The sequence below is a fragment of the Enhydra lutris genome, unplaced genomic scaffold, assembly GCF_002288905.1.
Source record: "Enhydra lutris kenyoni isolate GAN:26980312 unplaced genomic scaffold, ASM228890v2 scaffoldscaffold39, whole genome shotgun sequence".
NCBI classification, from domain to species: domain Eukaryota; kingdom Metazoa; phylum Chordata; class Mammalia; order Carnivora; family Mustelidae; genus Enhydra; species Enhydra lutris.
This window is the reverse complement of record NW_019154123.1, coordinates 21271790-21293453: the sequence shown is the minus strand read 5'-3', so window position 1 is coordinate 21293453 and position 21664 is coordinate 21271790. Positions and strand designations below refer to the sequence as shown.

At 35.4% G+C, this 21664-nt stretch overlaps 1 protein-coding gene across 1 annotated transcript in view; it reads left to right on the top strand.

Moving 5' to 3' along the window:
• The window catches only part of LOC111155003 (phosphatidylinositol-4,5-bisphosphate 3-kinase catalytic subunit beta), a 110718-nt gene that overhangs the window by 47631 nt on the left and 41423 nt on the right, over positions 1 to 21664 (top strand). Inside the window, 6 exon segments of the mRNA XM_022514995.1 lie at positions 726 to 856; positions 3065 to 3115; positions 15330 to 15518; positions 17975 to 18007; positions 18009 to 18097; positions 20938 to 21081. Coding sequence (XP_022370703.1) covers positions 726 to 856; positions 3065 to 3115; positions 15330 to 15518; positions 17975 to 18007; positions 18009 to 18097; positions 20938 to 21081 — 637 coding nt within the window.

The following is a 21664-nucleotide window of genomic DNA, read 5'->3' as shown; positions in this document are numbered from 1 at the left end:
AAGAGATAATAGTTTGGAGAGGAGAGACTTGAGGTTGTATTGCTAATTCCGTTCTCTTGAGTTTATTGTCTCTTCGACAGTTTACTTATCTGTGAAATGAAAAAGTTTTATGAGAACACTGAAATCTAAGAATCCCATGCACAATTCTGTGAATGTACCATGGGGGAGCAGAGGGAGTGCCTTAAAGAAATAAGCAGTTTATTCAGTTAAAGGAGTACCATTTGAATGGAGTGTTGCAGAAACTATCAGAGAGCCCTTTAACTGTTATCAGCAGTTTATGGGCTAATTGAGGAGCATAAACAACATTAGATTTGTCCGAAAGAATGTCATTGATGATTCTCAGAATATCAGTTTGGGTACTGTGATGACCATGGAAAAATAAGGAATCCATATATGTGGTGAATAATAAAAATTCTGTGAGTCACTTTATATTGATGGAGAACAGTTCCAATTAAGTTTTTTTTTTTTTTCAAGCTTGAGAATACAAGTCAAATTTGAAGAAAGAGGTGAGGTAGGTATTTTTATAGACTTACTCATTTTAGAGCTGTATGTAAACTCACATTCAATTCTTGTGTCAAGTATTAACAGAAAGTTAGAAGCTTTCTGATATGATTGTCTGCCAAATTCCTTAGGTGGCATAGTTGTAAAGTAATTTTCTACTAAGGATTTATTTTAGTTTTTTTTTTAAACATTTTTTAATAATCAAAATTATTTGTATATTTTAGATGAACTTGAAGAAATGTTGAATCCAATGGGAACTGTTCAAACAAATCCATATACTGAAAATGCAACAGCTTTGCATATCAGATTCCCAGAAAATAAAAAACAACCTTATTATTATCCTCCCTTCGATAAGGTAAGCTAATTATTTAAAGAATCAGTATGCATGAAAATCACTGAATCATTAGTTCTTGGCTCTGCATGTTTATAGTTTAAGCTTTCTGTGTTTGTTTCTCTTTCAAAACGTCACATACATTGGCAGCTTGGTTCAGTGGAAAGACCACTGATCATGGAGACAACTAAACTTGTATTTAATCTTGGCTTTATCACTGACCAGGTGAGACATAATATCTTTGAAGGTCAGGTTTCTCATTTATAAAATGAGGAAATCATAATTGTTCTCTCAGGTTCTTTTCAATTTAAAATGATAGTAAATGCATTCATGTAAGTCTGAGTATGTGATACATACATTGAAGCTTGCCCAGCATCTTAGTTTAGGAATTAAAGACGTGGTCACTGCTGTGTCAGAATTGGTATTCAAAGAACAGAAGGTTTATGTTGACTATTACTATTAGTAAGACTTCCTAAGGTACTGTTACTTGTGTAGAATCTATAGCAAGGACTTCCACTTCTAAACATGTTTCCTTAGTATACAAACTGCTTATCTTAGGTATCAGGAGGGTATCTGCTGGAGTTGAAAATGGGGCTATGCTAATTTACATTCTGAGAGCTAAGCAATCATATGTTTTATCTTCAAGTTTGGCATCTTTGTTGCAGGTATGATTGATGCAATTTTTATGAGAAAATCTTGGAGCAGATTCTCAGATAGTAAAAAGTTTATTTTATTTCCTTCATCTATGTGAGAAAAGCTTCCTTTAAAAATTAGTATTATACTAAATAATATTCACATTAATCCATCTTTAAACTTAATCATATTTTAAAATTCAGCACTGCCAGACCTGTATAGAGTAAATTTTTAAAGTAATATGTAAATTAAATTTGTTACCTAATGTTTCTTCTTTACTCTCATTTTCATTGAATTTTATCCACATAAGGTAACTTTTCATTTCCAATTCTTCTGAAATGATTTTCTAATCAGTAATATACAACCAAATTAAATTTTGTGGTTAATACAGTTGAAATCCCACATATGTCAAGAACCATATACCTTAGTGTACACTGAGTTGGAAAAGGTGCATTTTTGACTCATCCATTGCATTGGTGCCATGGCTTTATTCCTTAGAATAGCAATTTAACCAGAAGGCATAGTTACTTGTGATACATTTTATACTCCAAGCTATGACTATTTTTGTGTTCACTTAATAGTATGTGTTCAACAATCAGTTATAGCTTCTTTTGAATCCAATGAGGTGCTTTTTGAAGCATTTATATGACTATCCTATGCAAATACATATAGTTTTCATGTTACATTTCAAGAGAAGTCCAGTTTCTTTAAAATGTTTTATTTCAACACTGCTTAAGTCACTAAACTTTCCTTTTGCCTTTGTAATCTCTTAGAGAGTCCATCTTTGAAAATCAACTTGGTGATAGAGGATTTGTCTTTAAATATATATAAATATACTTACTGGGATTTTATAAAAATTGTATAATTTATAAGTGTACCATTTAAAAAATCAAATAATACAGATAGAAAAAGTGAAAGTTCCCTGTATTCTTTTTATTTAATTTAATGATTTTTGTTGTGATCATTTGTGTACATTTTGCTTTTCAAGACAATTTTATGGTTATTGATAATATTGATAATTTAATAACTAATTTCATTTTATCATTATAAAAACTGTATGAAATAAGATAAGAGTTATCACTACACTTTACATTTGAGGATTCAGTTAAATTACTCATTTAGTATTATGTAAGTCAGTAACTGGATATAAATCTTCAGATACTTTTAGATTATCCCCTGATAGTCTACTTTTTTATGTTAATTTAGGGAAAAAAATGACAAATGAGAAAAACTTATTTAGTAATTCTTACATATCTTTGCATTTTCTTAATCAGAAAGTATTTACCTGTATTTAAAATTCTTTCACATACCAAAGAATTCTTTCAGATACATATTCAAGCCATTGCTTATTTCATCTACAGACAATGCTAGTAGTGTACCTGGGAGTCACAGTACCATTGACTCTCAGTTGTCAGGAGTTTGAAGATTGGGAATCACCACATAATGCCATTTTGCTTTTAAAATTCACGTTAACATTATAAAGCATAGAAATGCCAGACCCTATGTTGTTTCTTGTAGTCTAAGTACAATTATAATCATTTACAATTAAAATTTTATAAATACAAGCGCCAGAATTTAATTAAAAACTTTTTTAAACAGATAATTGAGAAGGCAGCTGAGATTGCAAGCAGTGACAGTGCCAATGTATCAGTAAGTATCAAGATTTTAAATGGCCCTTTCTAATTATAACGTGCTCATTTTTAGTTACCTTCATCTGATTTATGCTGATGACTTACAGACTGTATGTGAATATGTACATACTAATGTTTTGTTGAATGGCAGCTGTTTGTAGGTATTCTGTGTTTAATGGTAAACCCTTTTCTGATATAAGCACAGGCTTAGCACCTTTTTTTTTTTTAATTTAGTTAATTTATTTTTGTAGTAGGCTCCACACCCAACCTGGGGCTTGAACTCACAAACCTTGAGATCAAGAGTTGGATGTGCTGTTGACTGAGCCAGACAGGCGCCCTCAGTAGCTAGTCTTTAAGAGATGCCGTGGCACCTCCTCATAGAGTAACAGTACTGTTCTTTTAAATATTATTCAGTTGAATGAAGAGGCTATAATTTTCTTTCTTTTTCACACGTAACAGCAGATATAATCAGGTCAGGATTTACAGTGCTAGGGAACCAGTTTTCTTCCATCTTGGTGCTCTGTCTTGTTAATATGTAGTTTCTGTCTCATGATTTAATACTAGTGCTTCAGCTTCTCATGTTGTTAGGGTCCAGCCAGCAGGAACAGGAAAAGCAAGAATAGAGGCCACACCTATTTTTTTGAGGAAATCATTAATATGCCTCATTGCTGCTCACATCTTATTAGCTAGGAATTAGTCACATGGCCATATTTTAACCAAAGGTGAGGCTGGAAATACAGTCTTTAGTAGGCGAGGCATGTGCTTGGCTAAGAATAAGAGATCCTAGTTAATAAAGCAAGAGCAGAAAGAATACTGTGGGACAAACGGCAGTCTGTGCCATACACACTATGCCTATCATTTTTATCAGAGACTACAAAATAAATTATTTTGTTTAGTTTACAATATTTGTAATATTTCTATCACTTATACTTTTTAGCTTAATTTTTCGACTGTTAAAATAGTTTTTAAGACGTTGCCAAGTCTAATCTGATATTCTCTTTTCATGTTAACCTGTTTACAATTTTTATGTGTTTTCAGTATAAAGCATACATTTTATTTACATAAAATGGCAATAATTGAGAGGCCAGGTGGCAAAATGGAGATAATGTATATTTTTATCATTACACAGAATCAAAGCACTACTTTATGTTGGCTAGTTGGAGAAATGTCTGGCCCAGGGTGTCTTCTGCTTTGCCCTTGGAGTTCTCAAAAATATCCATAGTCCTGCAGTGCAAGTCATCTACTATAAATACTTTGAGTACTTCTCTTTAGTGAAATAAAGGAAGTTTATTACAAGTATACACTTACCAGTTTGTCCATCAGTTATATTGAAGATACTGTGGGTTCTGTTCCAGACCACTGCAATAAAGGGAATATCATGATAACATTAGTTGTGAATTTTTTGGTTTCCCTGTGCATATAAAAGTTAGGTTTACATGATACTGTAGTCTGTCACATGTGCAGTAGCATTATGCCTAAAAAACAATGTATATATGCCTTAATTTAAAAATACTTTTTATTTTAAAAAATGCTGATCATTAACTGATCTTTCAGCAAGTTGTAATCTTTTTGCTGATAGAAGTTCTTGATGTTGATGGCGACTGACTGATCAGGGTCAGGGTTGCTGAAGGTTGTTGGGATAGCTGTGGCAGTTCTTAAATTAAGCCACAGTGCAGTTTGCTGCATTAATTGACTCTTCTTCCTTTTATGAATGATTTCTTTGCAGCATACAATCTGTTTGGTAGCATTTTGGGTGATCAGGAGCATTGTCAGCATTAATGTTTTGAAAAGAAAGTCTCAGTAGGTCTCAGTAGTGAGCATAAAATACTCAGTAAACCATCTTGTAAACATACGTGCTGCCATCAGGCTTTGTTGTTCCATATATAGAACATAGGCAGACTAGATTTAGCATAATTCTTAAGTGTCCTAGGATTCTGGAGTGGTCATTGAGCACGGGCTTCACCTTAAAGTTCCCAGCTGTTTTAGCGCCCAGAAAGAGAGGCCATCTGTCCTTTGAAGCTTTGAAGCCAGGCATTGACTTCTGCTCTCTAGCTGTGAAAGTCATAGATAGCAGTCTCTTCTAATAGAAAGCTATTTCATCTACATTGAAAAGCTGTTGTTGGGGCGCCTGGGTGGCTCAGTGGGTTAAGCCGCTGCCTTCGGCTCAGGTCATGATCTCAGGGTCCTGGGTTCGAGCCCCGCATCGGGCTCTCTGCTCAGCAGGGAGCCTGCTTCCTCCTCTCTCTCTACCTGCCTCTCTGCCTGCTTGTGATCTCTCTCTGTCAAATAAATAAATAAAATCTTTAAAAAAAAAAAAAAAAAGAAAAACTGTTGTTTAGTGTAGCCATCTTCATTAATGATCTTAGCTAGATTTTCTGGGCAACCTCTTGCAGCTTCTATGTCAACACTTGCTTCTCCTTGCATTTTTATGTTATGGAGATATTAAACCTCTTAAACAACTTCTTTTAGCTTCAAACTGTTCTTCTGCAGCTTCCTCACCTCTCTCAGCCTTCATGGACTTAGGAGAGTTAGGGCCTTGTTTGCATTAGGCTTTGGCTTAAGGGAATGGTTTGATCTTTTATCTATACCACAAACACTTTCTCCATATCAGCAATAAGTCTCTTTTGCTTTCCTGTCATTAATGTGTTCACTAGAGTAGCACTTTTCATTTCCTTCAAGAACTTTTCCTCTTCATTCACCCCTTGGCTAATTTTTTGGCACAAAAGGCCTAGCTTTTGCCTGTCTTGGCTTTCAACATGCCTTCTTACTAAGCTGTATCATTTACAGCTTTTGATTTAAAGTGTGAGATGTGCAATTCTTCCATTCACTCTAACACTTAGAAGCTATTGTAGGGTTATTAATTGGCTTAATATCAATATTGTTGTGTCTTAGAGAATGAGGAAGCCCTAAGAGAGAGAGAGAGATGGGAACAGCTGGTTGGTGGAGCAACCAGAATGGGTACAACATTTATTAAGTTTGCCATCTTCTGTGGTATAGTTCATGGCACCCCAAAAAAATTAACAGTAGTAACAGCAAAGGTTGCTGACCACCAGTCACTGTGACAAGTATAATAATAATGAGAAAGTTTGAAATATTCAAAGAATTACCAAATGAGACATAGAGACAGTGAGCAAATGCTGTTGGAAGAATGGCGCTGATGGTCTTGCTTGATATAGGGTTGCCACAGACCTTCAATTTGTGAAAAAATATAGCACAGTATCTGTGAGGTATAATAAAATAAGCCTGTACCAAAACAGATAATTATTGTTCTAGGTTTCAGAGATAATAGTTATATAAAGATATCTTCATTCTAATTCCTCTTTTTGTTACTCTTTATTAGTCTTTATATTGATCCCAAATATCAGTAGGGTAACTGATAATTTGTACTATTTCTCTTATGCTTTTTACTGCTCCCCCACTTAAATCAGAAGGTTTCCTTCTTACTAAGGTTGTGGTATTCTGGCCCACGTTTGATGTGCCTTTTTTTTTTTTTTTTTAATTGGGGGCATAGTACAATTAATAAATAGTGAAACCAAAAATTAAAGTTATTCCTATAACTGCCATCTACTTTTTATCCTCAGAGATAACTGTGTTAGGAGTGTAGCTTATAGGTACTAATCCTAATGCAATACATGGATTTACATACCTTTATATATTATATCCTTTTTTAAAAAAATAAATGAGATCTTTGGGGTACCTGTTGGCTCAGTGGGTTAAAGCCTCTGCCTTTGGCTCGGGTCATGATCTTGGGGTCCTGGGATCAAGCCCCGCATCGGGCTCTCTGCTCAGCGGGGAGCCTGCTTCCCCCTCTCTCTGCCTGCCTCTCTGCCTACTTGTGATCTCTGCCTGTCAAATAAATAAATAAAATCTTAAAAAAAAATAAAATAAATTATATATATATATATATATATATATAGTTTCTTTCTCTTTAATGCATTTGTGGATTTTGTCTCTTTCAGAGGTTTACTTCTCTCTTTTTATTTACTTTTTAATTTTTATTTATTTATTTTAAAAAGATTATTTATTTATTTGACACACACACACACACACACACACACACACACACACAGAGATCACAAGTAGGCAGAGAGGCAGGCAGAGAAAGAGGGGGAAGCAGGCTCCCCACTGAGCAGAGAGCCTGATGCGGGGCTCGATTCCAGGACCCGGAGATCATGACCTGAGCCGAAGGCAGAGGCTTAACCCACTTAGCCACCCAGGCACCCCTCTTTTTATTTACTTTTTTAAAAAGATTTATTTATTTTAGAGAGTGAGAGAGTAACAGTGTGAGCAGAGGGAGAGGCAGTGGGAAAGGCAGTGGGAGTGTAATAGAAATCCTCAAGTAGTCTCCCAAATGAGTGCAAAGCCCCTGACCCCCAGGGATCGATCCCAGGACCCTGAGATCATAACCTGAGCCTAAATCAAGAGTCAGAAGCTTAACTGACAGAGCCACCCAGGCATTCCCCACTTTTTAAAGTTTTTTCAACATTCCGTGGCATTATTAGCAGCTATTAGTTATTGAACATACATACTCCTGTTTTTTTTTGTTTTTTTATAAGATTTTATTTATTTATTTGACAGAGAGAGATCACAAGTAGGCAGAGAGGCAGGCAGAGAGAGAAAGGGGGAAGCAGGCTCTTTGCCGAGCAGAGAGCCCGATGTGGGGCTCGATCCCAGGACCCTGGGATCATGACCTGAGCCTAAGGCAAAGGCTTTAACCCGCTGAGCCACCCAGGTGCCCCTGGTTTTTTGTTTTTGTTTTTGTTTTTGTTTTCCCATTCTTTACTAAAATAGTGTTGTAATGAATATTTTAGAGTTACTTCTTTAAATATATATTTTGTGTTTTTAAAAGTATGTATGTATGTATTTATCTATTTAAGTAGGCTCTGTACCCAGCATGGGGACTCCTGACCCCAAGACCAAGAGTCGCATGTTCCACTAACTGAACCAGCCCCATGTCCCTACATACCTGTATTTTATCGGATGGATTCTTAGAAGTGAAATTATTAGATCAAAACCATCCCTTTTTAAATAAGAATTCTGCCAAATTGTATACCTTAAAATACCTTAAAATTTATAACCCTAGCCACACTGTGGAAGAGTTAGTATCATTTTACATGTCCTCCAACCCTTTTAATACTTTTTTAACCCTTTTAGTATTTTAATCAATTGGACAAAAAAAAATTGATGTCACACTACTTTAACTTGCATTTTTTTTTTTAAGATTTTATTTATTTGTCAGAAAGAATGTACGTACAAGCAGGGGGAGCTGCAGGCAGAGGGAGGAGCAGACTCCCCATTAAGCAAGGAACCCGATGCTGGACTTGAACTAATGCTGCTATGAACATGAATATACAAATATCTTTTTAAGACTCTGCTTTCAGTTCTTTTGGATATATATACACCCAGAAGTAGAATTGCTGAATCATATTTTAGTTTTCTTTTTTAATTTTTTTAAGGAACTGCTATACTGTTTTCCACAATAGTTGTACCATTTTACATTCCCACCAGCTACAAACTTAATGTTTTTTACATCCTTGCCATCACTTTTGTGTTTTTTGACAGTAGCCATCCTAATAGGTGCTGGTATTTTTAAAAATAGTTGTGTGCCAAGGACCTTGGGTCTGTAGAATAGGAAAAATGTGATCCTTGTGAATTATGATTATAGAATTGGCAGTTTTTATCTTCTTATCTAGTGGATCTCAACCTGAGGCTAATTTGCCCTTTGTGGGCCATTTGGCATTGTTTAGAGATTTTCTTGGTTGTGAGGGTGTTCCTGGCATCTAGTGGGTAAAGTTCAGGGGTCTGCTAAATTTCTACAATGTACAGACAAAATAATAATAGCACTGAGGTTTAGAAACCCTGCTCTAATCTAAAACGTCCATATTATAATTTTATCTTATTTTCTACTGTGGAAACTCAGGCATAAAATTTTAATGGTTGGCTTTGGAGAATGCAGATGTGATAACTTAAACCAGTGTTCACAAGTCCTAGAAATCTACATAGGAAGTTTTCTTAGGAGAATGATTTGGAGTTTTTACAGCCCTCAATTTTAGGGAAGGAAATATCAGAAATTAAAAAAATTTTTTCAACTTAACTGAAAATTTGCAGGAAGTATTCAGAGAATTCCCATATAACCTTTCTTCAGCTTCCTCACCTGTTAACATTTTGGCACATCTGTTTTTGTTTTTGTTTTGTTTTTTAATAGATTCCATTTATTCATTTGACAGAGAAAGCAGAAACGGGGAGTGGCAGGTAGAGGGTGAGGCAGAAGCAGACTCCCCAGTGAGCAGGGAGCCCGATTTGGGGCTAGATCTCAGGACCCCCAGATTATGCCTAAGCTGGGGCAGATGCTTAACCAACTGAGCCACCCAGGCACCCTAGGTGCAAGATACAGTAATAAATGTTTATTAAAACAAGTGGGTGAAAGTTTGATGGGAAACAGGACAGTTAGTCTCAAAATAGGCCCACAAAATACTTCTTGTTAACTTTATCCCAGAAAAACCTAGTAGACACTATCCTAATGAAGTAATAAAAATTAACATCAAGGGGCACCTGCATGGTTCAGTGGGTTAAAGCCTCTGCCTTCGACTCAGGTCATGATCTCAGGGTCCTGGGATCGAGCCTGCATTGGGCTCTCTGCTCAGTGGGGAGCCTGCTTCCTCCTCCCTCTCTCTCTGCCTGCCTCTCTGCCTACTTGTGATCTCTGTCAAATAAATAAATAAATAAAATCTTAAAAAAAAATTAACATCAATAGCAATAGGACAAATTAACATTATTTGCCTCCTGTAAGAGGCACACTCCACCACTTCATTGTATTCATACCAAAAATACATAGCTGGAATCTGATTATGACAAAACATTAGGCAAATACATGTTGAGTAACATTCTACAAAGTAATTGACCTGTATTCTTAGAAAATGTCAGTCAGTGAAGGTAAGGAAAGATTGAGGAACTGTTTTAGAATGAAGAAAACTAATGATAAATGACAGCAAAATGCAACAGTTAAGCCTGGGTTGGATCCTAGACTTACAACAAACATTATTTAGAAAACTGGAAAAATTGAATGGAATATGTGAATTAGACAATAGAACTATGTCATTATTATTTTCCTGATTTTTGTGAACAGATTCTGGTTAAGTATGAGAATGACCTTGTTTTTAGGAAATATACACTGAAGAATTGAGGAGCAGAAGGGAATATTGTGTGTATGCCACTTAATATTACATGTTAAGGGTCCTGATTCCATATGTGGAAAGTATTTAGAATCCAAGATTTGGGCACTGTATATGCTCATTGCTATTGGCTTGCACTTGTATCTAGGCCTTTTCACAAAACAGCTAGGTAACGTATATATATTTGCATATATTTGGGCATATATAAGCACCAAGATATATTGCTTTATCTATTAAAAAACATGAGCTCTTATCAATGTTTTTAATTTATTAGGTCCACCACTACAGGATTTTTTTTAGCCTTTTCCTTTCAATATTTGTAATTCTGTTTTCTGACATTGAGAAATCTGGATGTCTGTTAACCACAGTATATTTGCTTATTTGCTTAATCCCCTGTTTGTAATCAATCTCCCAGTCATGTAACTCTCTTGTCAGTTTGGCCACACATAGTTAATTCTGTCCTCAGCAGGCATACTGGTATCATGCTGAGTTTAAGTATGACCAATGAAGGGCACCTGGGTGGCTCAGTTGGTTAAGTGTCTGCCTTTGGCTCTGGTCATGATCCCAGGGTCCTGGAATTGAGTCCAACATTGGGCTCTCTGCTCAGCGGGGAGCCTGCTTCTCCCTCTCCCTCTGTCTGCTGCTCCCCTTGCTTGTGCGCTCGTGTGTGCTCTCGCTCTCTCTCTCTGCCAAATAAATAAATAAAATATTTCCAAAAAAAAAAAAAAAATAAGACCAATGAGTTTTCCAGTCTTTCATTCCCCTCCTCCAAAACTAGCAACCACATCCCCCGTTTAGAAGGGGAAAGAAGCACAGTCATTTTTTTACTTAGTCATTTTTATACTTATAGCAAAGTATATTTGCTTTATTTTAGTAATGATTATTACATCATAATATGTATATGATTTTGAAAAATCTAAACATAAAGAAAGAGAATATGAATGTTACTCTTCACTGCTTTCTACCATTACTTTAGTTCAAGCATTTGAACAGGTGTATAAATTCACCATTTACCCTAAGTTTTCATTACTGATTATTTGGGGTTTTGCAAAAGAATGTAAGATTCTGTGTTTTCTTTGGGCTTCCTGCCACATTTCTGGTAGTTGTTTATTTTTACCTTGGCTTTATTCAGTGCTATGCTTTTCATAGCTCAGTAAACAATCATCGTACAATTATACAGCTAACCCTCTATTCTCCCCTCTTCGTTTACTCTTAGGTCTTCAGGATATTTACTTACAGTAGGTCTGTAGAGTCTAATTTTGATTCACAAAATTACAGTAGGTTTGTTGGCTTTTTGCCATATTTAACTTAATAGTGGTCTGTTTCTCTGACATGAACAGTTTAGACTCTATGTTGTTTGCAGTAACAGGTTTCAAGGTGTGTAAGTGTAGGAGTTTGATTTTCAAATTCCGATGACTTGTGATGGTAACTTTTCAGAGAAACCCAGTCAAGCCTGTAAAATAAAGCATACTCTTTTTAGGTTGAGGATCTGAATATAAAACCACTGTAATCATAGTCTTTGTACGTATGTGTGTGTATGTTTAAAAAAAGATTTTTTTTTTAATTTTTATTTTTTTAAAGATTTTATTTATTCATTTGACAGAGACCACAAGTAGGCAGAGAGGCAGGCAGAGAGAGAGAGGAAGGGAAGCAGGCCCCCTGCTAAGCCGAGAACCTAATGCGGGGCTTGATCCCAGGACCCTGGGATCATGACCTGGGCTGAAGGCAGAGACTTTAACCCACTGAGCCACCCAGGTGCCCAAGATTATATTTTTTAAAGAGCAGTTTTAGGATCACAACAAAATTGGGAGGAAGGTACAGAGATTTCCCATATGTCCCTGTCCCTTCACATGCACATCCCTTTCCCATTATTAGCATCACTCACCACAGCAGTACATTTGTTACCAAAAAACAAACCTACACTGACACATCATAATCACCTAAAGTCCTTAGTTTACCTTGGGTTTCATTCTTGGTGTTGTGTGCTTTGTGGGTTTAGACAAATGTATAATGATACATATTTATCATTATCATATCATACAGAATATTTTTACTATCCTGCATATCCTCTGTCCTCTGCCTGTTCATTCCCCCACCCTACCCCGGCAATCACTGATATTTTTATTTTCTTCATAATTTGACCTAAATTTTGTATAATTTAGAATCATACAAAAAAAAAAAAAGAATCATACAGTTTGTAGTCTTTTCAAACTGGCTTCTTTCCCTTAGCAGGAATTAAGGTTCCTCCATGTCTTTGTGGCATGAAAGCTCATTTCCTCTTAGTGATAAATAATATTCCATTCTGTGTATTACAGTTTATCCATTTACCCCACTGAATGACATCTTGGTTGCTTCCAAGTTTTGACAGTTTTGAATAAAGCTGTTCTGAACATCTGTGTGCAGGTTTTTTGTGGGCATAAATTTTCAACTCCTTTTGGTAAATACCAAGGAGCGTGATTACTGGATTGTATGGTAAGAGTATGTTTAGTTTGTAAGAAACTGTGAAACTGTCTTCCTCTGCGTGGTTGTAGTATTTTACATTCCTGCCACCAGTGAATAAGAGTTGTTCCACATCCTTGACTGCATTCAGTGTTGTCAGTGTTCTGAATTTTGGCCATTCTAATAGGTCTGTAGTCTTACCTCATTTTTGTTTTAATTTGCATTTCCCTGATGACATAGGATTTTAAGCATCTTTTCGTATGTTTCTTTGCTGTGCCTGTATCTTACCTGGTGAGGTATTTGTTCAGGTCTTTGACTCGTATTTTAGTTTGATGGTTTATTTTCTAATAGTTAAGTTTTTAACGTTCTTTGTTTATTTTGGATAACAGTCCTTTATCAGATAAGTCTTAACTACAGATATTTTCCCCCAGTCTGTAGCTTGTCTTTTCATTCTCTTGACAGTGTTTTTCACAGAGCAATTAATTTTAAATTTCATGAAGTAGTTTATCAGTTCTTTTATTGATGGGTAATGCATTTGGTGTTAACATGTAAAAAGTCACTGCCAAACCCCAGGTCATTTAGGTTTTCTCCTGAATTATTTTCTGGGAGTTTAATAGTTTGGTATTTCACATTTATTTTTACTAAGTTGGGTAGTATCAGTCCTTCACCTTTTTCTTCTTCAGTATTGTGTTGACTTTTCTGGGTCTTTTGCCACTCCATATAACTTTAGAATCAGTTTGTCAATATCTACAAAATTTTGATGGGGTTTGCATTGAATCTCTTGATTACATTAGAAGAGCTAATTTTGGACATATATACAATCTTCCTACTCATGAACATGGAATATCTATTTAGTTATTTGATTTCTTTCATCAGAGATCTATAATTTTCATTACATGGATTTTGTACATATTTTGTTAGTTTAAGTTTTCATATTTTTGGGTGCTAATGTAAGTGATATTAGATTTTTAATTTCAGAAACCACTTGTTTATTGCTGATATATGGGAAAGCAGTTTACTTTTGTTTACTAAATCGTGTCCTACAGTCTTGCTTTAATTATGCATTGGTTCCAATAATATTTTTGTTGATTCTTTCAGATTTTCTACATAGACATCTATGTAGATAATCATAACCCCCAACCTTTTGTACATATATGTGTTATTCTGAATCTCATTACTTTAGAAAATTAGCATGACTATTTTAATGCTTATATGAAATTCCATTTAGAAACATCAAGTACAAAATTATAAATAATAGAATATACGTTTTTACAGAATTTTGTCAGGTTATTCTGGAGAGGTTTTTTGTTTTTGTTTTTGTTTTTAAGATTTTATTTATTTTAAAGAGAGCATGCACTCTTTAAAGTGCATGGGGAGTGGGGGAGAGGGAGAAGGAAAGAGAATCTCAAGCAGACCTCCCACAGAGTAGGGAGCCCAGCACGAGGCTTAATCTCTGACCCTGAGGTCATGACCTGAGCTGAAACCAGGAGTCCAGCCTACAACTCACTGAGCCACCCAGGTGCCCCTGTTTTGTTTTTGTTTTTAATGTATTTTGGCCTAAATAGTATAGTTCTGCTTTAAGTATGGGGAAATGAATCTTTTTCTTTTAATGTTACTACAATTCAGAGTCTAGATCCAAAAAATAGATTGGGCCATCTTCATTATTTTAGTATATTCTTGTACAGATTGGGGAAGAAAATGGGATAATAATATTTGTTTCATGCTTAGTTTTAGCCAGGATTCAGTTCTTTTTTTAAAAAAGATTTTATTTATTTATTTATTTATTTATTTATTTATTTGACAGACAGAGCTCACAAGCAGGCGGGGGAGGGAGGGGCGGGAAACAGGTTCCCCAAGGGGTAGAGAGCCTGATGCGGGGCTTGATCCCACATCACTACCCGAGGCGAAGGCAGAGGCTTTTAACTCACGGAGCCCCCTAGGTGTCCCAAGGATTCAGTACTTAATCTAAATGGTTTTGATGCCTCTGAACCAACAAGACACTCGTGCCTTTTTTTTTTTTTTTTTTTTTTTTTAATTTTGTACATTCGGGGATGTCTGGGTGGCTCAGTCAGTCTTTGAGTCAGTCATGAGCCCAGGGTCCTTCCAGGATCATGCTCCTTGCTCAGTGGGAGTCTGCTCCCTCTGGCTGCCACTCTCCCTGCTTCTGCTCTTTCTCTCTCTCTGACAAATAAGTAAATAAACTCTTTAAAAAAAAAAAAAACCTAGTATGTTTGTTTTGTCTTTGTTGATTTGTTTATAGCAATTTAAAATTAAAATACAAGGATAGAAAGAAATCAATTTAAATAATAAAGGACTTTTAAATCCAAATTGCAATTCTGCCACCTAGCGTTTGCATGGATTTTTAAAGAAATAGGAAGGGGAAACCCCCTTTTTAGAACTCTTTGAGAATACTTTATTTCATCCTTAGCTTACAAATTTAATATGCTACCAACTTATGAAAAGGGCATCCATCTTTATTAATTTTTTTAAGGGATTAGATCTTTAGTATCTTATTTTAAAGCTTATAAATTGTTTATAAATTCCTTATAATTTTGCTAAGTGTTTGCCAGTGATGTTCATAGAATTAAATTATGTAATAAATGAGAAATTTTACTTTCTTAGAGTCGAGGTGGAAAAAAGTTTCTTGCTGTACTAAAAGAAATCTTGGACAGGGATCCCTTGTCTCAATTGTGTGAGAATGAAATGGATCTTATTTGGACTCTGCGGCAAGATTGCAGAGAGAATTTCCCACAGTCACTGCCAAAATTACTGCTGTCAATCAAGTGGAATAAACTTGAGGATGTTGCTCAGGTAACAGAACATAATTTTTGTAATTCTTTTTGGGGACATATATTACTTTGTTGATCTCATGTAAATTGTCCTTTCTTATATAGGGATATTTCCATACGTTGGATAACTTTCTATAATAAGAGAAGTTTTCAGATTTTAAACTCTTACATATACTCTAAATGACAGACTAGAAAGTTCAAGATTTTAAATTCCCAGATTCTAGATAGGTTTCCTATATCTTCCACTAAGAACAATTAAAACATTGCTTTTGGTGTAATCATCTATAATTACTGCCTGCCATGTAGTAGGTTCTGGATTATTTCTAACAGATTCATCAGTGAGCTCCAAAGTTTTAATCTTAAAATGACTTTAATCTTTGCATTGACTGTTCTAAAATGAATATGTATTGTTTGAAAATTACTTCTATTTCTAGAAGCTAATATTTTAGAGCAGTTTAGGTCAGTTTTTAACATTCATTTTGGGTGGGCAGTATTTTTTTTTTAAGATTTTATTTATTTATTTGACAGAAATCACAAGTAGGCAGAGAGACAGGCAAAGACGGGGAAGCAGGCTCCTTGCTGAGCAGAGAGCCTGATACGGGGCTCGATCCCAGGACCCTGAAACCATGACCTGAGCCGAAGGCAGAGGCTTAACCCGCTAGCCACGCAGGCGCCCCTTGGTGGGCAGTATTGATGAATGTTTGCTTTATGCAGAATAAAGAAAGGAAAAAAAGATTGTTCCCAAAAAGCCACCAAATTTTAGCTCCTTGATTTAATTTTTGGAATCCTCTCAAAAAGCACTGGCATTTATTGAATTCAGTTGGTTATCAATCCTCTACAGAAAGATCCTTGAAATGGATTTTTAATCAGAATGAATACATTTGGTATATTAACCTAATCTGTTCACTTTACTTGGCTGAATTCAGCTGATCTTTTTAAAAGTTTTCTGGTCTTAGCAAGTCTATAATGACTTTTTAAAATTTAAAAAAAATTTTAATTCCAATATAATTAACATATAGTGTTATATTAGTTTCAGGTGTAAAAATCTATAATGACTTCCTAAAATTTTCCAAAAATGCTTTTAATCATACACATTTTAATTTTTTTTATTTTATTATTTTACTTCTGTAAGTTTAGAAAGGATTTGTTTTATTTCTAGTACTTAACTGTTTTTTGAATATACCAAATGTATACTTTTGCAGTATGACTGTGAGATTGGCAGTCTGTTGAGAGAAGTCCTCCAGTTACTGCCGTCTCTTTTCCATATTTTTGTAACCCTATTCTTGCATACATTTTGTGTGTCTTCTTTGGATTCCAAATGCTACTTACATGCTACTTATGCGATACCAAATATCACATAGATACTATGTGATAATACAGAATACGGTTTTGTCAGATAGAGTTGAACTTTGGAGGGCCACAAATCATAGTTATCAAAATTTTTTTTCTCTCTCTTCCATAATCACTCCTCTTCGCATTTAACCATCTCTAGTAAGAGTACATGCTATAAACACAATTAACCTTGAGGAGGAAGATGAGTCTCACAGTGCTCTGATGGGAGACAGATAAGAGTTCTTTCTAGATTGGGCTCTCTGGAAGTAGGGTTTCCAAAGATGTAGACATTTCTGCCCAAATCCACCCTCCACTGCAGTCCCAACTCATTCCTGTGGAGGGATTCCTTTTTATTCTGTCTAGATCATTTCTAAGTGGCATCTGTAAATAGGAGACTGGCTGTTCTTACCTTGTTTATAGAAAATAAACTATTTCTTTTTAGTCACTTACTATGATTTAAAGCATGTAAACTTGTTATGGTCAATAAAAAAAATCTTTTAAGTGACATTCTTTTTTCTTTCTTTTTTTTTTTTTTTTTTTTTTTTTAAGATTTTATTTATTTATTTATTTATTTCACAGACAGAGATCACAAGCAGGCTCCCTGCTGAGCAGAGAGCCTGACTCGGGGCTCCATCCCAGGACTCTGGGATCATGACCTGAGCTGAAGGCAGAGGCTTTAACCCACTGAGCCACCCAGGCGCCCCAGTGATAGATATTCTTAAAAATATTAAGAACTGGAAATAAGCTCCCTCAAAATAATTTTATGTTGAGTTATTAATGAACTTTTTATATGTAAATTGCCTGTCATTAGCTTGAGTGTGTACTTATATTTGTACTTTGAATTTTACCTTTAAGTATTTCTTGATCATTTTTCTCTCTTTTTTCCTTTGAAAAATTATTTAATAGTTAATGATTATATTCAGTGTATCATTCTATTCCCAGGTAAGTACTTCATTGCTTATTTATAGAATATTTCAACAAAGACAGTCTTTACTAATCCACATTAACAGGAGTGGAGTTTTGAGGCCTCAGTAATTGCAAGTGTGCTTTTCCTTTCTTTTGACCCATCTCTGCTCCTGTGTGTCAAGGAAAAGTAGATTACTTTTCTCCCCTATAATTTCTGAACCAGTTTTAATTTTTCAACAGCTTCAGGCACTACTTCAGATTTGGCCTAAACTGCCCCCCCCGGGAGGCGTTAGAGCTTCTGGATTTCAACTATCCAGATCAGTACGTGCGAGAATATGCTGTGGGCTGCCTGCGACAGATGAGGTATTCTGTAGGTGGCTTTCTTGGGGGAAAGGATATATAATAACTTAGGGGGTAGATAGAGAAGGTGATGTCCGCTTGAATGTGTCATAAGAAAGGAAAGAGCTAGGAATTATTCAGATTTTAAAGTGTTTTTTCTCTCTCCCTTTCGATCTCCATCTCTCCCTCTTCTTTCATGTTTACTCTATTATAAAACGAAAAGCAAAAACACACTGGGTTAGGAGGTACCCAAGATCACCCTTGGTTTCTACAGTTCATTACAGTTCACAAGATTCCACATCTATTCATACTTTGGGCTGTGATTTATTACAGCAAAAGGAGGCAGTGTAGAATTGGCAAAAGAAAACGATTCATGGAGCAAAGTCTAGAGGAAACCATGTAGGAACTTCTAAGAGTTCTTTACTAGTGGAATCACAGTGAATATACTTAATTCCCTCAGCAATGAGTTGTGACAACATGTCTGAAATAATTATCCACTGGGGAAGCTTCTTAGAGATGTGGCAGTCAGAATTTTTATTGGGGGCTAGTCACAGAAGCCCCCTTTGCCTACCACAAAAGCAAAATTCTAGACTCCCAGAAAAATGAGTATTGAGCATAAACCATACACTTTGTAAGAACAATTTATACACACAAAGCCACTCCTACCTGTTAGGTGGTGGGAAGCCTTCTGAAATCTGTTTCCAGATGCCAGCCAAAAGGGCCAGAGTGTTAACAGGCTTTTTTTTTTTAAAGGATAAAGTTCAGGCCTGCTGTTATGTTAACTCTTTCCTGTCCACCACTCAGAATTAAGAAACGTTAGTATTTTGTCATTTTTTAAAAATACTTTTAAGCAAATAACATTATAGTTAAAAGTGAAATCCTCGTAGTTGCTTTACCTAGTGCTAATTATAATTACTTTTACTTCCCCAAAACAGCCATTATCATGAATTTGGCATGTATCCTTCTGTACCACATTTTTCTGTTTATACTACATTTTTATAACTATAAAAATATAGAGAAACATTGTGCATTTTTAAAAATTTTATTTTTTTTTTAAAGATTTTGTTTGTTTATGTGACAGAGATCACAAGTAGGCAGAGAGGCAGGCAGAGAGAGAGGGGGAAGCAGGCTCTCTGCCGAGCAGAGAGCCGATGCAGGGGTCGATCCTAGGACCCTGGGATCATGACCTGAGCTGAAGGCAGAGGTTTTAAACCGCTGAGCCACCCAGGCGCCCCAACATTGTACATTTAAAAATTACACCAATATGTCTTACTATATGTTTTATTTTAAATCTTGCTTTTTAAAAACCCACCGTAGGTTTTTGAGGTCATTCTCTCCCATTGCATATAGATAATAGTTTGTTCCTTTCACTACTGTGAAATATTCTGTTGTAGGGATGTATCTTATTTACTCCATTTCCTTATTGAGGAACATTTTTGTTTTCTCCAGACTTCCCTGTTATGAATAGTGCTGCAGTGAACATGCTTATACAGTTCCCTTTGGCCAGTATATGTGTGAAAATCTATGAGCTTTATATGAAGAAATGTCATTATTGAAACAGTCTCAGACACTGGGCATTTTCAGGTTTATTCATTGCCAGTCTCAAAATGAAGATTATACTGTATGGTTATTTGAAAAAGAGAAGTTCTCAGAAAATTATGGATACTGTTATCCTTTTTCTTCTTTTTAAAAGTCATGTGATATCCAAAGGAAGTTACACAAACTCTTCCATAGTTGCTGTTTTAGGGGAGTAAAGTTCAAAGTGTGAGGAAAGAAGAAGCCTCCTTCTGTTTCAGTACTTCCTTTCTGTCTTTTACACCACTTGCAGGTTTTATAAAGGGCAAAGATTTTACAGTAAACTTAAGATTGTTGAGTAGTTTTAAAAAAGGAGGCTCCCAGTTGCTTCTTAGTTTCCCTAAGTTTACCTTGGAGACCTGAGGGGAAGCGGCTACTTAGCCTGCTTTGGGCTGAGCCAAGTGTTTTTCTTAAATGTGTTGATCCCCAGGAGGAAATTGCTGTGATCTCCATGTTCCATTTGGTAATTCTGATGAGTTTTCCTTTGATAAATTTTCTGCTTATGAGGTTTTTTTGTTTATTTGTTTGTTTTTAAATATAGTACCCTGGGTTTCAGTCCCAGATCTGCCTTAGATTACTTTCTTAACCATTTATTGCTCAAGACTACAGTTAGCAAGTAGAGGACTTGGGATTCATATCTTACCTGACCACTCGAATTGTCTCTGATGAGAGTGTGTTTATATGTGACACAAACTATAGAACTACTAATATTAATTCAGCTCATTTAATTACAACATTATGTTGTATTAATTCAGTGAATCAGTTCCCACTTATACATATACTCATTTCCTTATCCTTTAAACTATTACGTTAATATTTTAACATTCACTATCTGTGAAAAGGAATTACTTAATCCTAATCCTAATGATAGGAAAGAAAAATAAATTGCTAAATTACTGATGGAATTTTTATTTTTTAAAAAACTGGTTGACTGAGTATATCACTTTTCCAGCATGATCAGAATCAGTATTAAAGTAACCTGATTTTTTTTTTTTTTAAACTCTGGGCTGATTGTAAATACAGTCATTAATCATACCAACCTAGATAATTAAAATGCCCCACATATCTGTTCTTTGCTCCTTTCCTTTTCACTCCCCCTCCTGCCCACAGGAAATTCTGAGCTTTTCTTGTGTTATTTTAACAGTGGAATAGTTAATGTAAGCATGCAACAGGCCTTACCCCCACGAATCATTGTGTTTCAGCAAGTTAGTATTTGATAGTTTGATCAGAAGGCATCTTTTTCTGCCACTGGTTGTTGAGTGACTTATTCTGTTCTTTGTTTCTTTTAGTGATGAAGAGCTCTCTCAATATCTTTTACAACTGGTGCAAGTTTTAAAATATGAGCCTTTTCTTGATTGTGCCCTCTCTAGATTCCTATTAGAAAGAGCACTGGCTAATCGGAGGATAGGGCAGTTTCTCTTTTGGCACCTTAGGTAAGTCTTCTGTATTTTTCAATTTGAGTCCACCTTGTGCTTTTGTAAATATAAATCAGCATAATACAGGACATTTAGTGTACTCGTCAGCTGCTTTTGTTGTTTCTGAGCTATCTGTAACATTAGCACTTGTCTTGGTTTCTTCTCCTATTTCTTGATACCTAACTCTTAATTTCAGGATTTGGCAAACTAATTCAGATAAGTATCCCACCAAGCCTCCTTGATTTTTAACAAACAAATAATTAATGTATTGCTATTTTCTTGTCAAATTTACTTATTATGTACTTACAGTGTATTTGGGCTAAAACCGGACTTAAAATTCTTTCCAAAAGGCTTTGGGTAGTAATATTATTATTGCTACTAATAGGTAGAGGTTTTAAAGTTTTTCTATAAGAACAGCAACATTATTTTCGGCTTCTTTATTAGGTCATTTTCAGAAATACATGAGTCTTGTTTCACCAAGTTTACATAGGAGTAAAATCAAGGATAACTAAAGTTCTTCTGTCCTGGGAAAATTGTTGGCTCCTCATTTCTGACTGTACTCAGACATTTTTCAGTCATTTTCATCTGGACTTCAGAATAT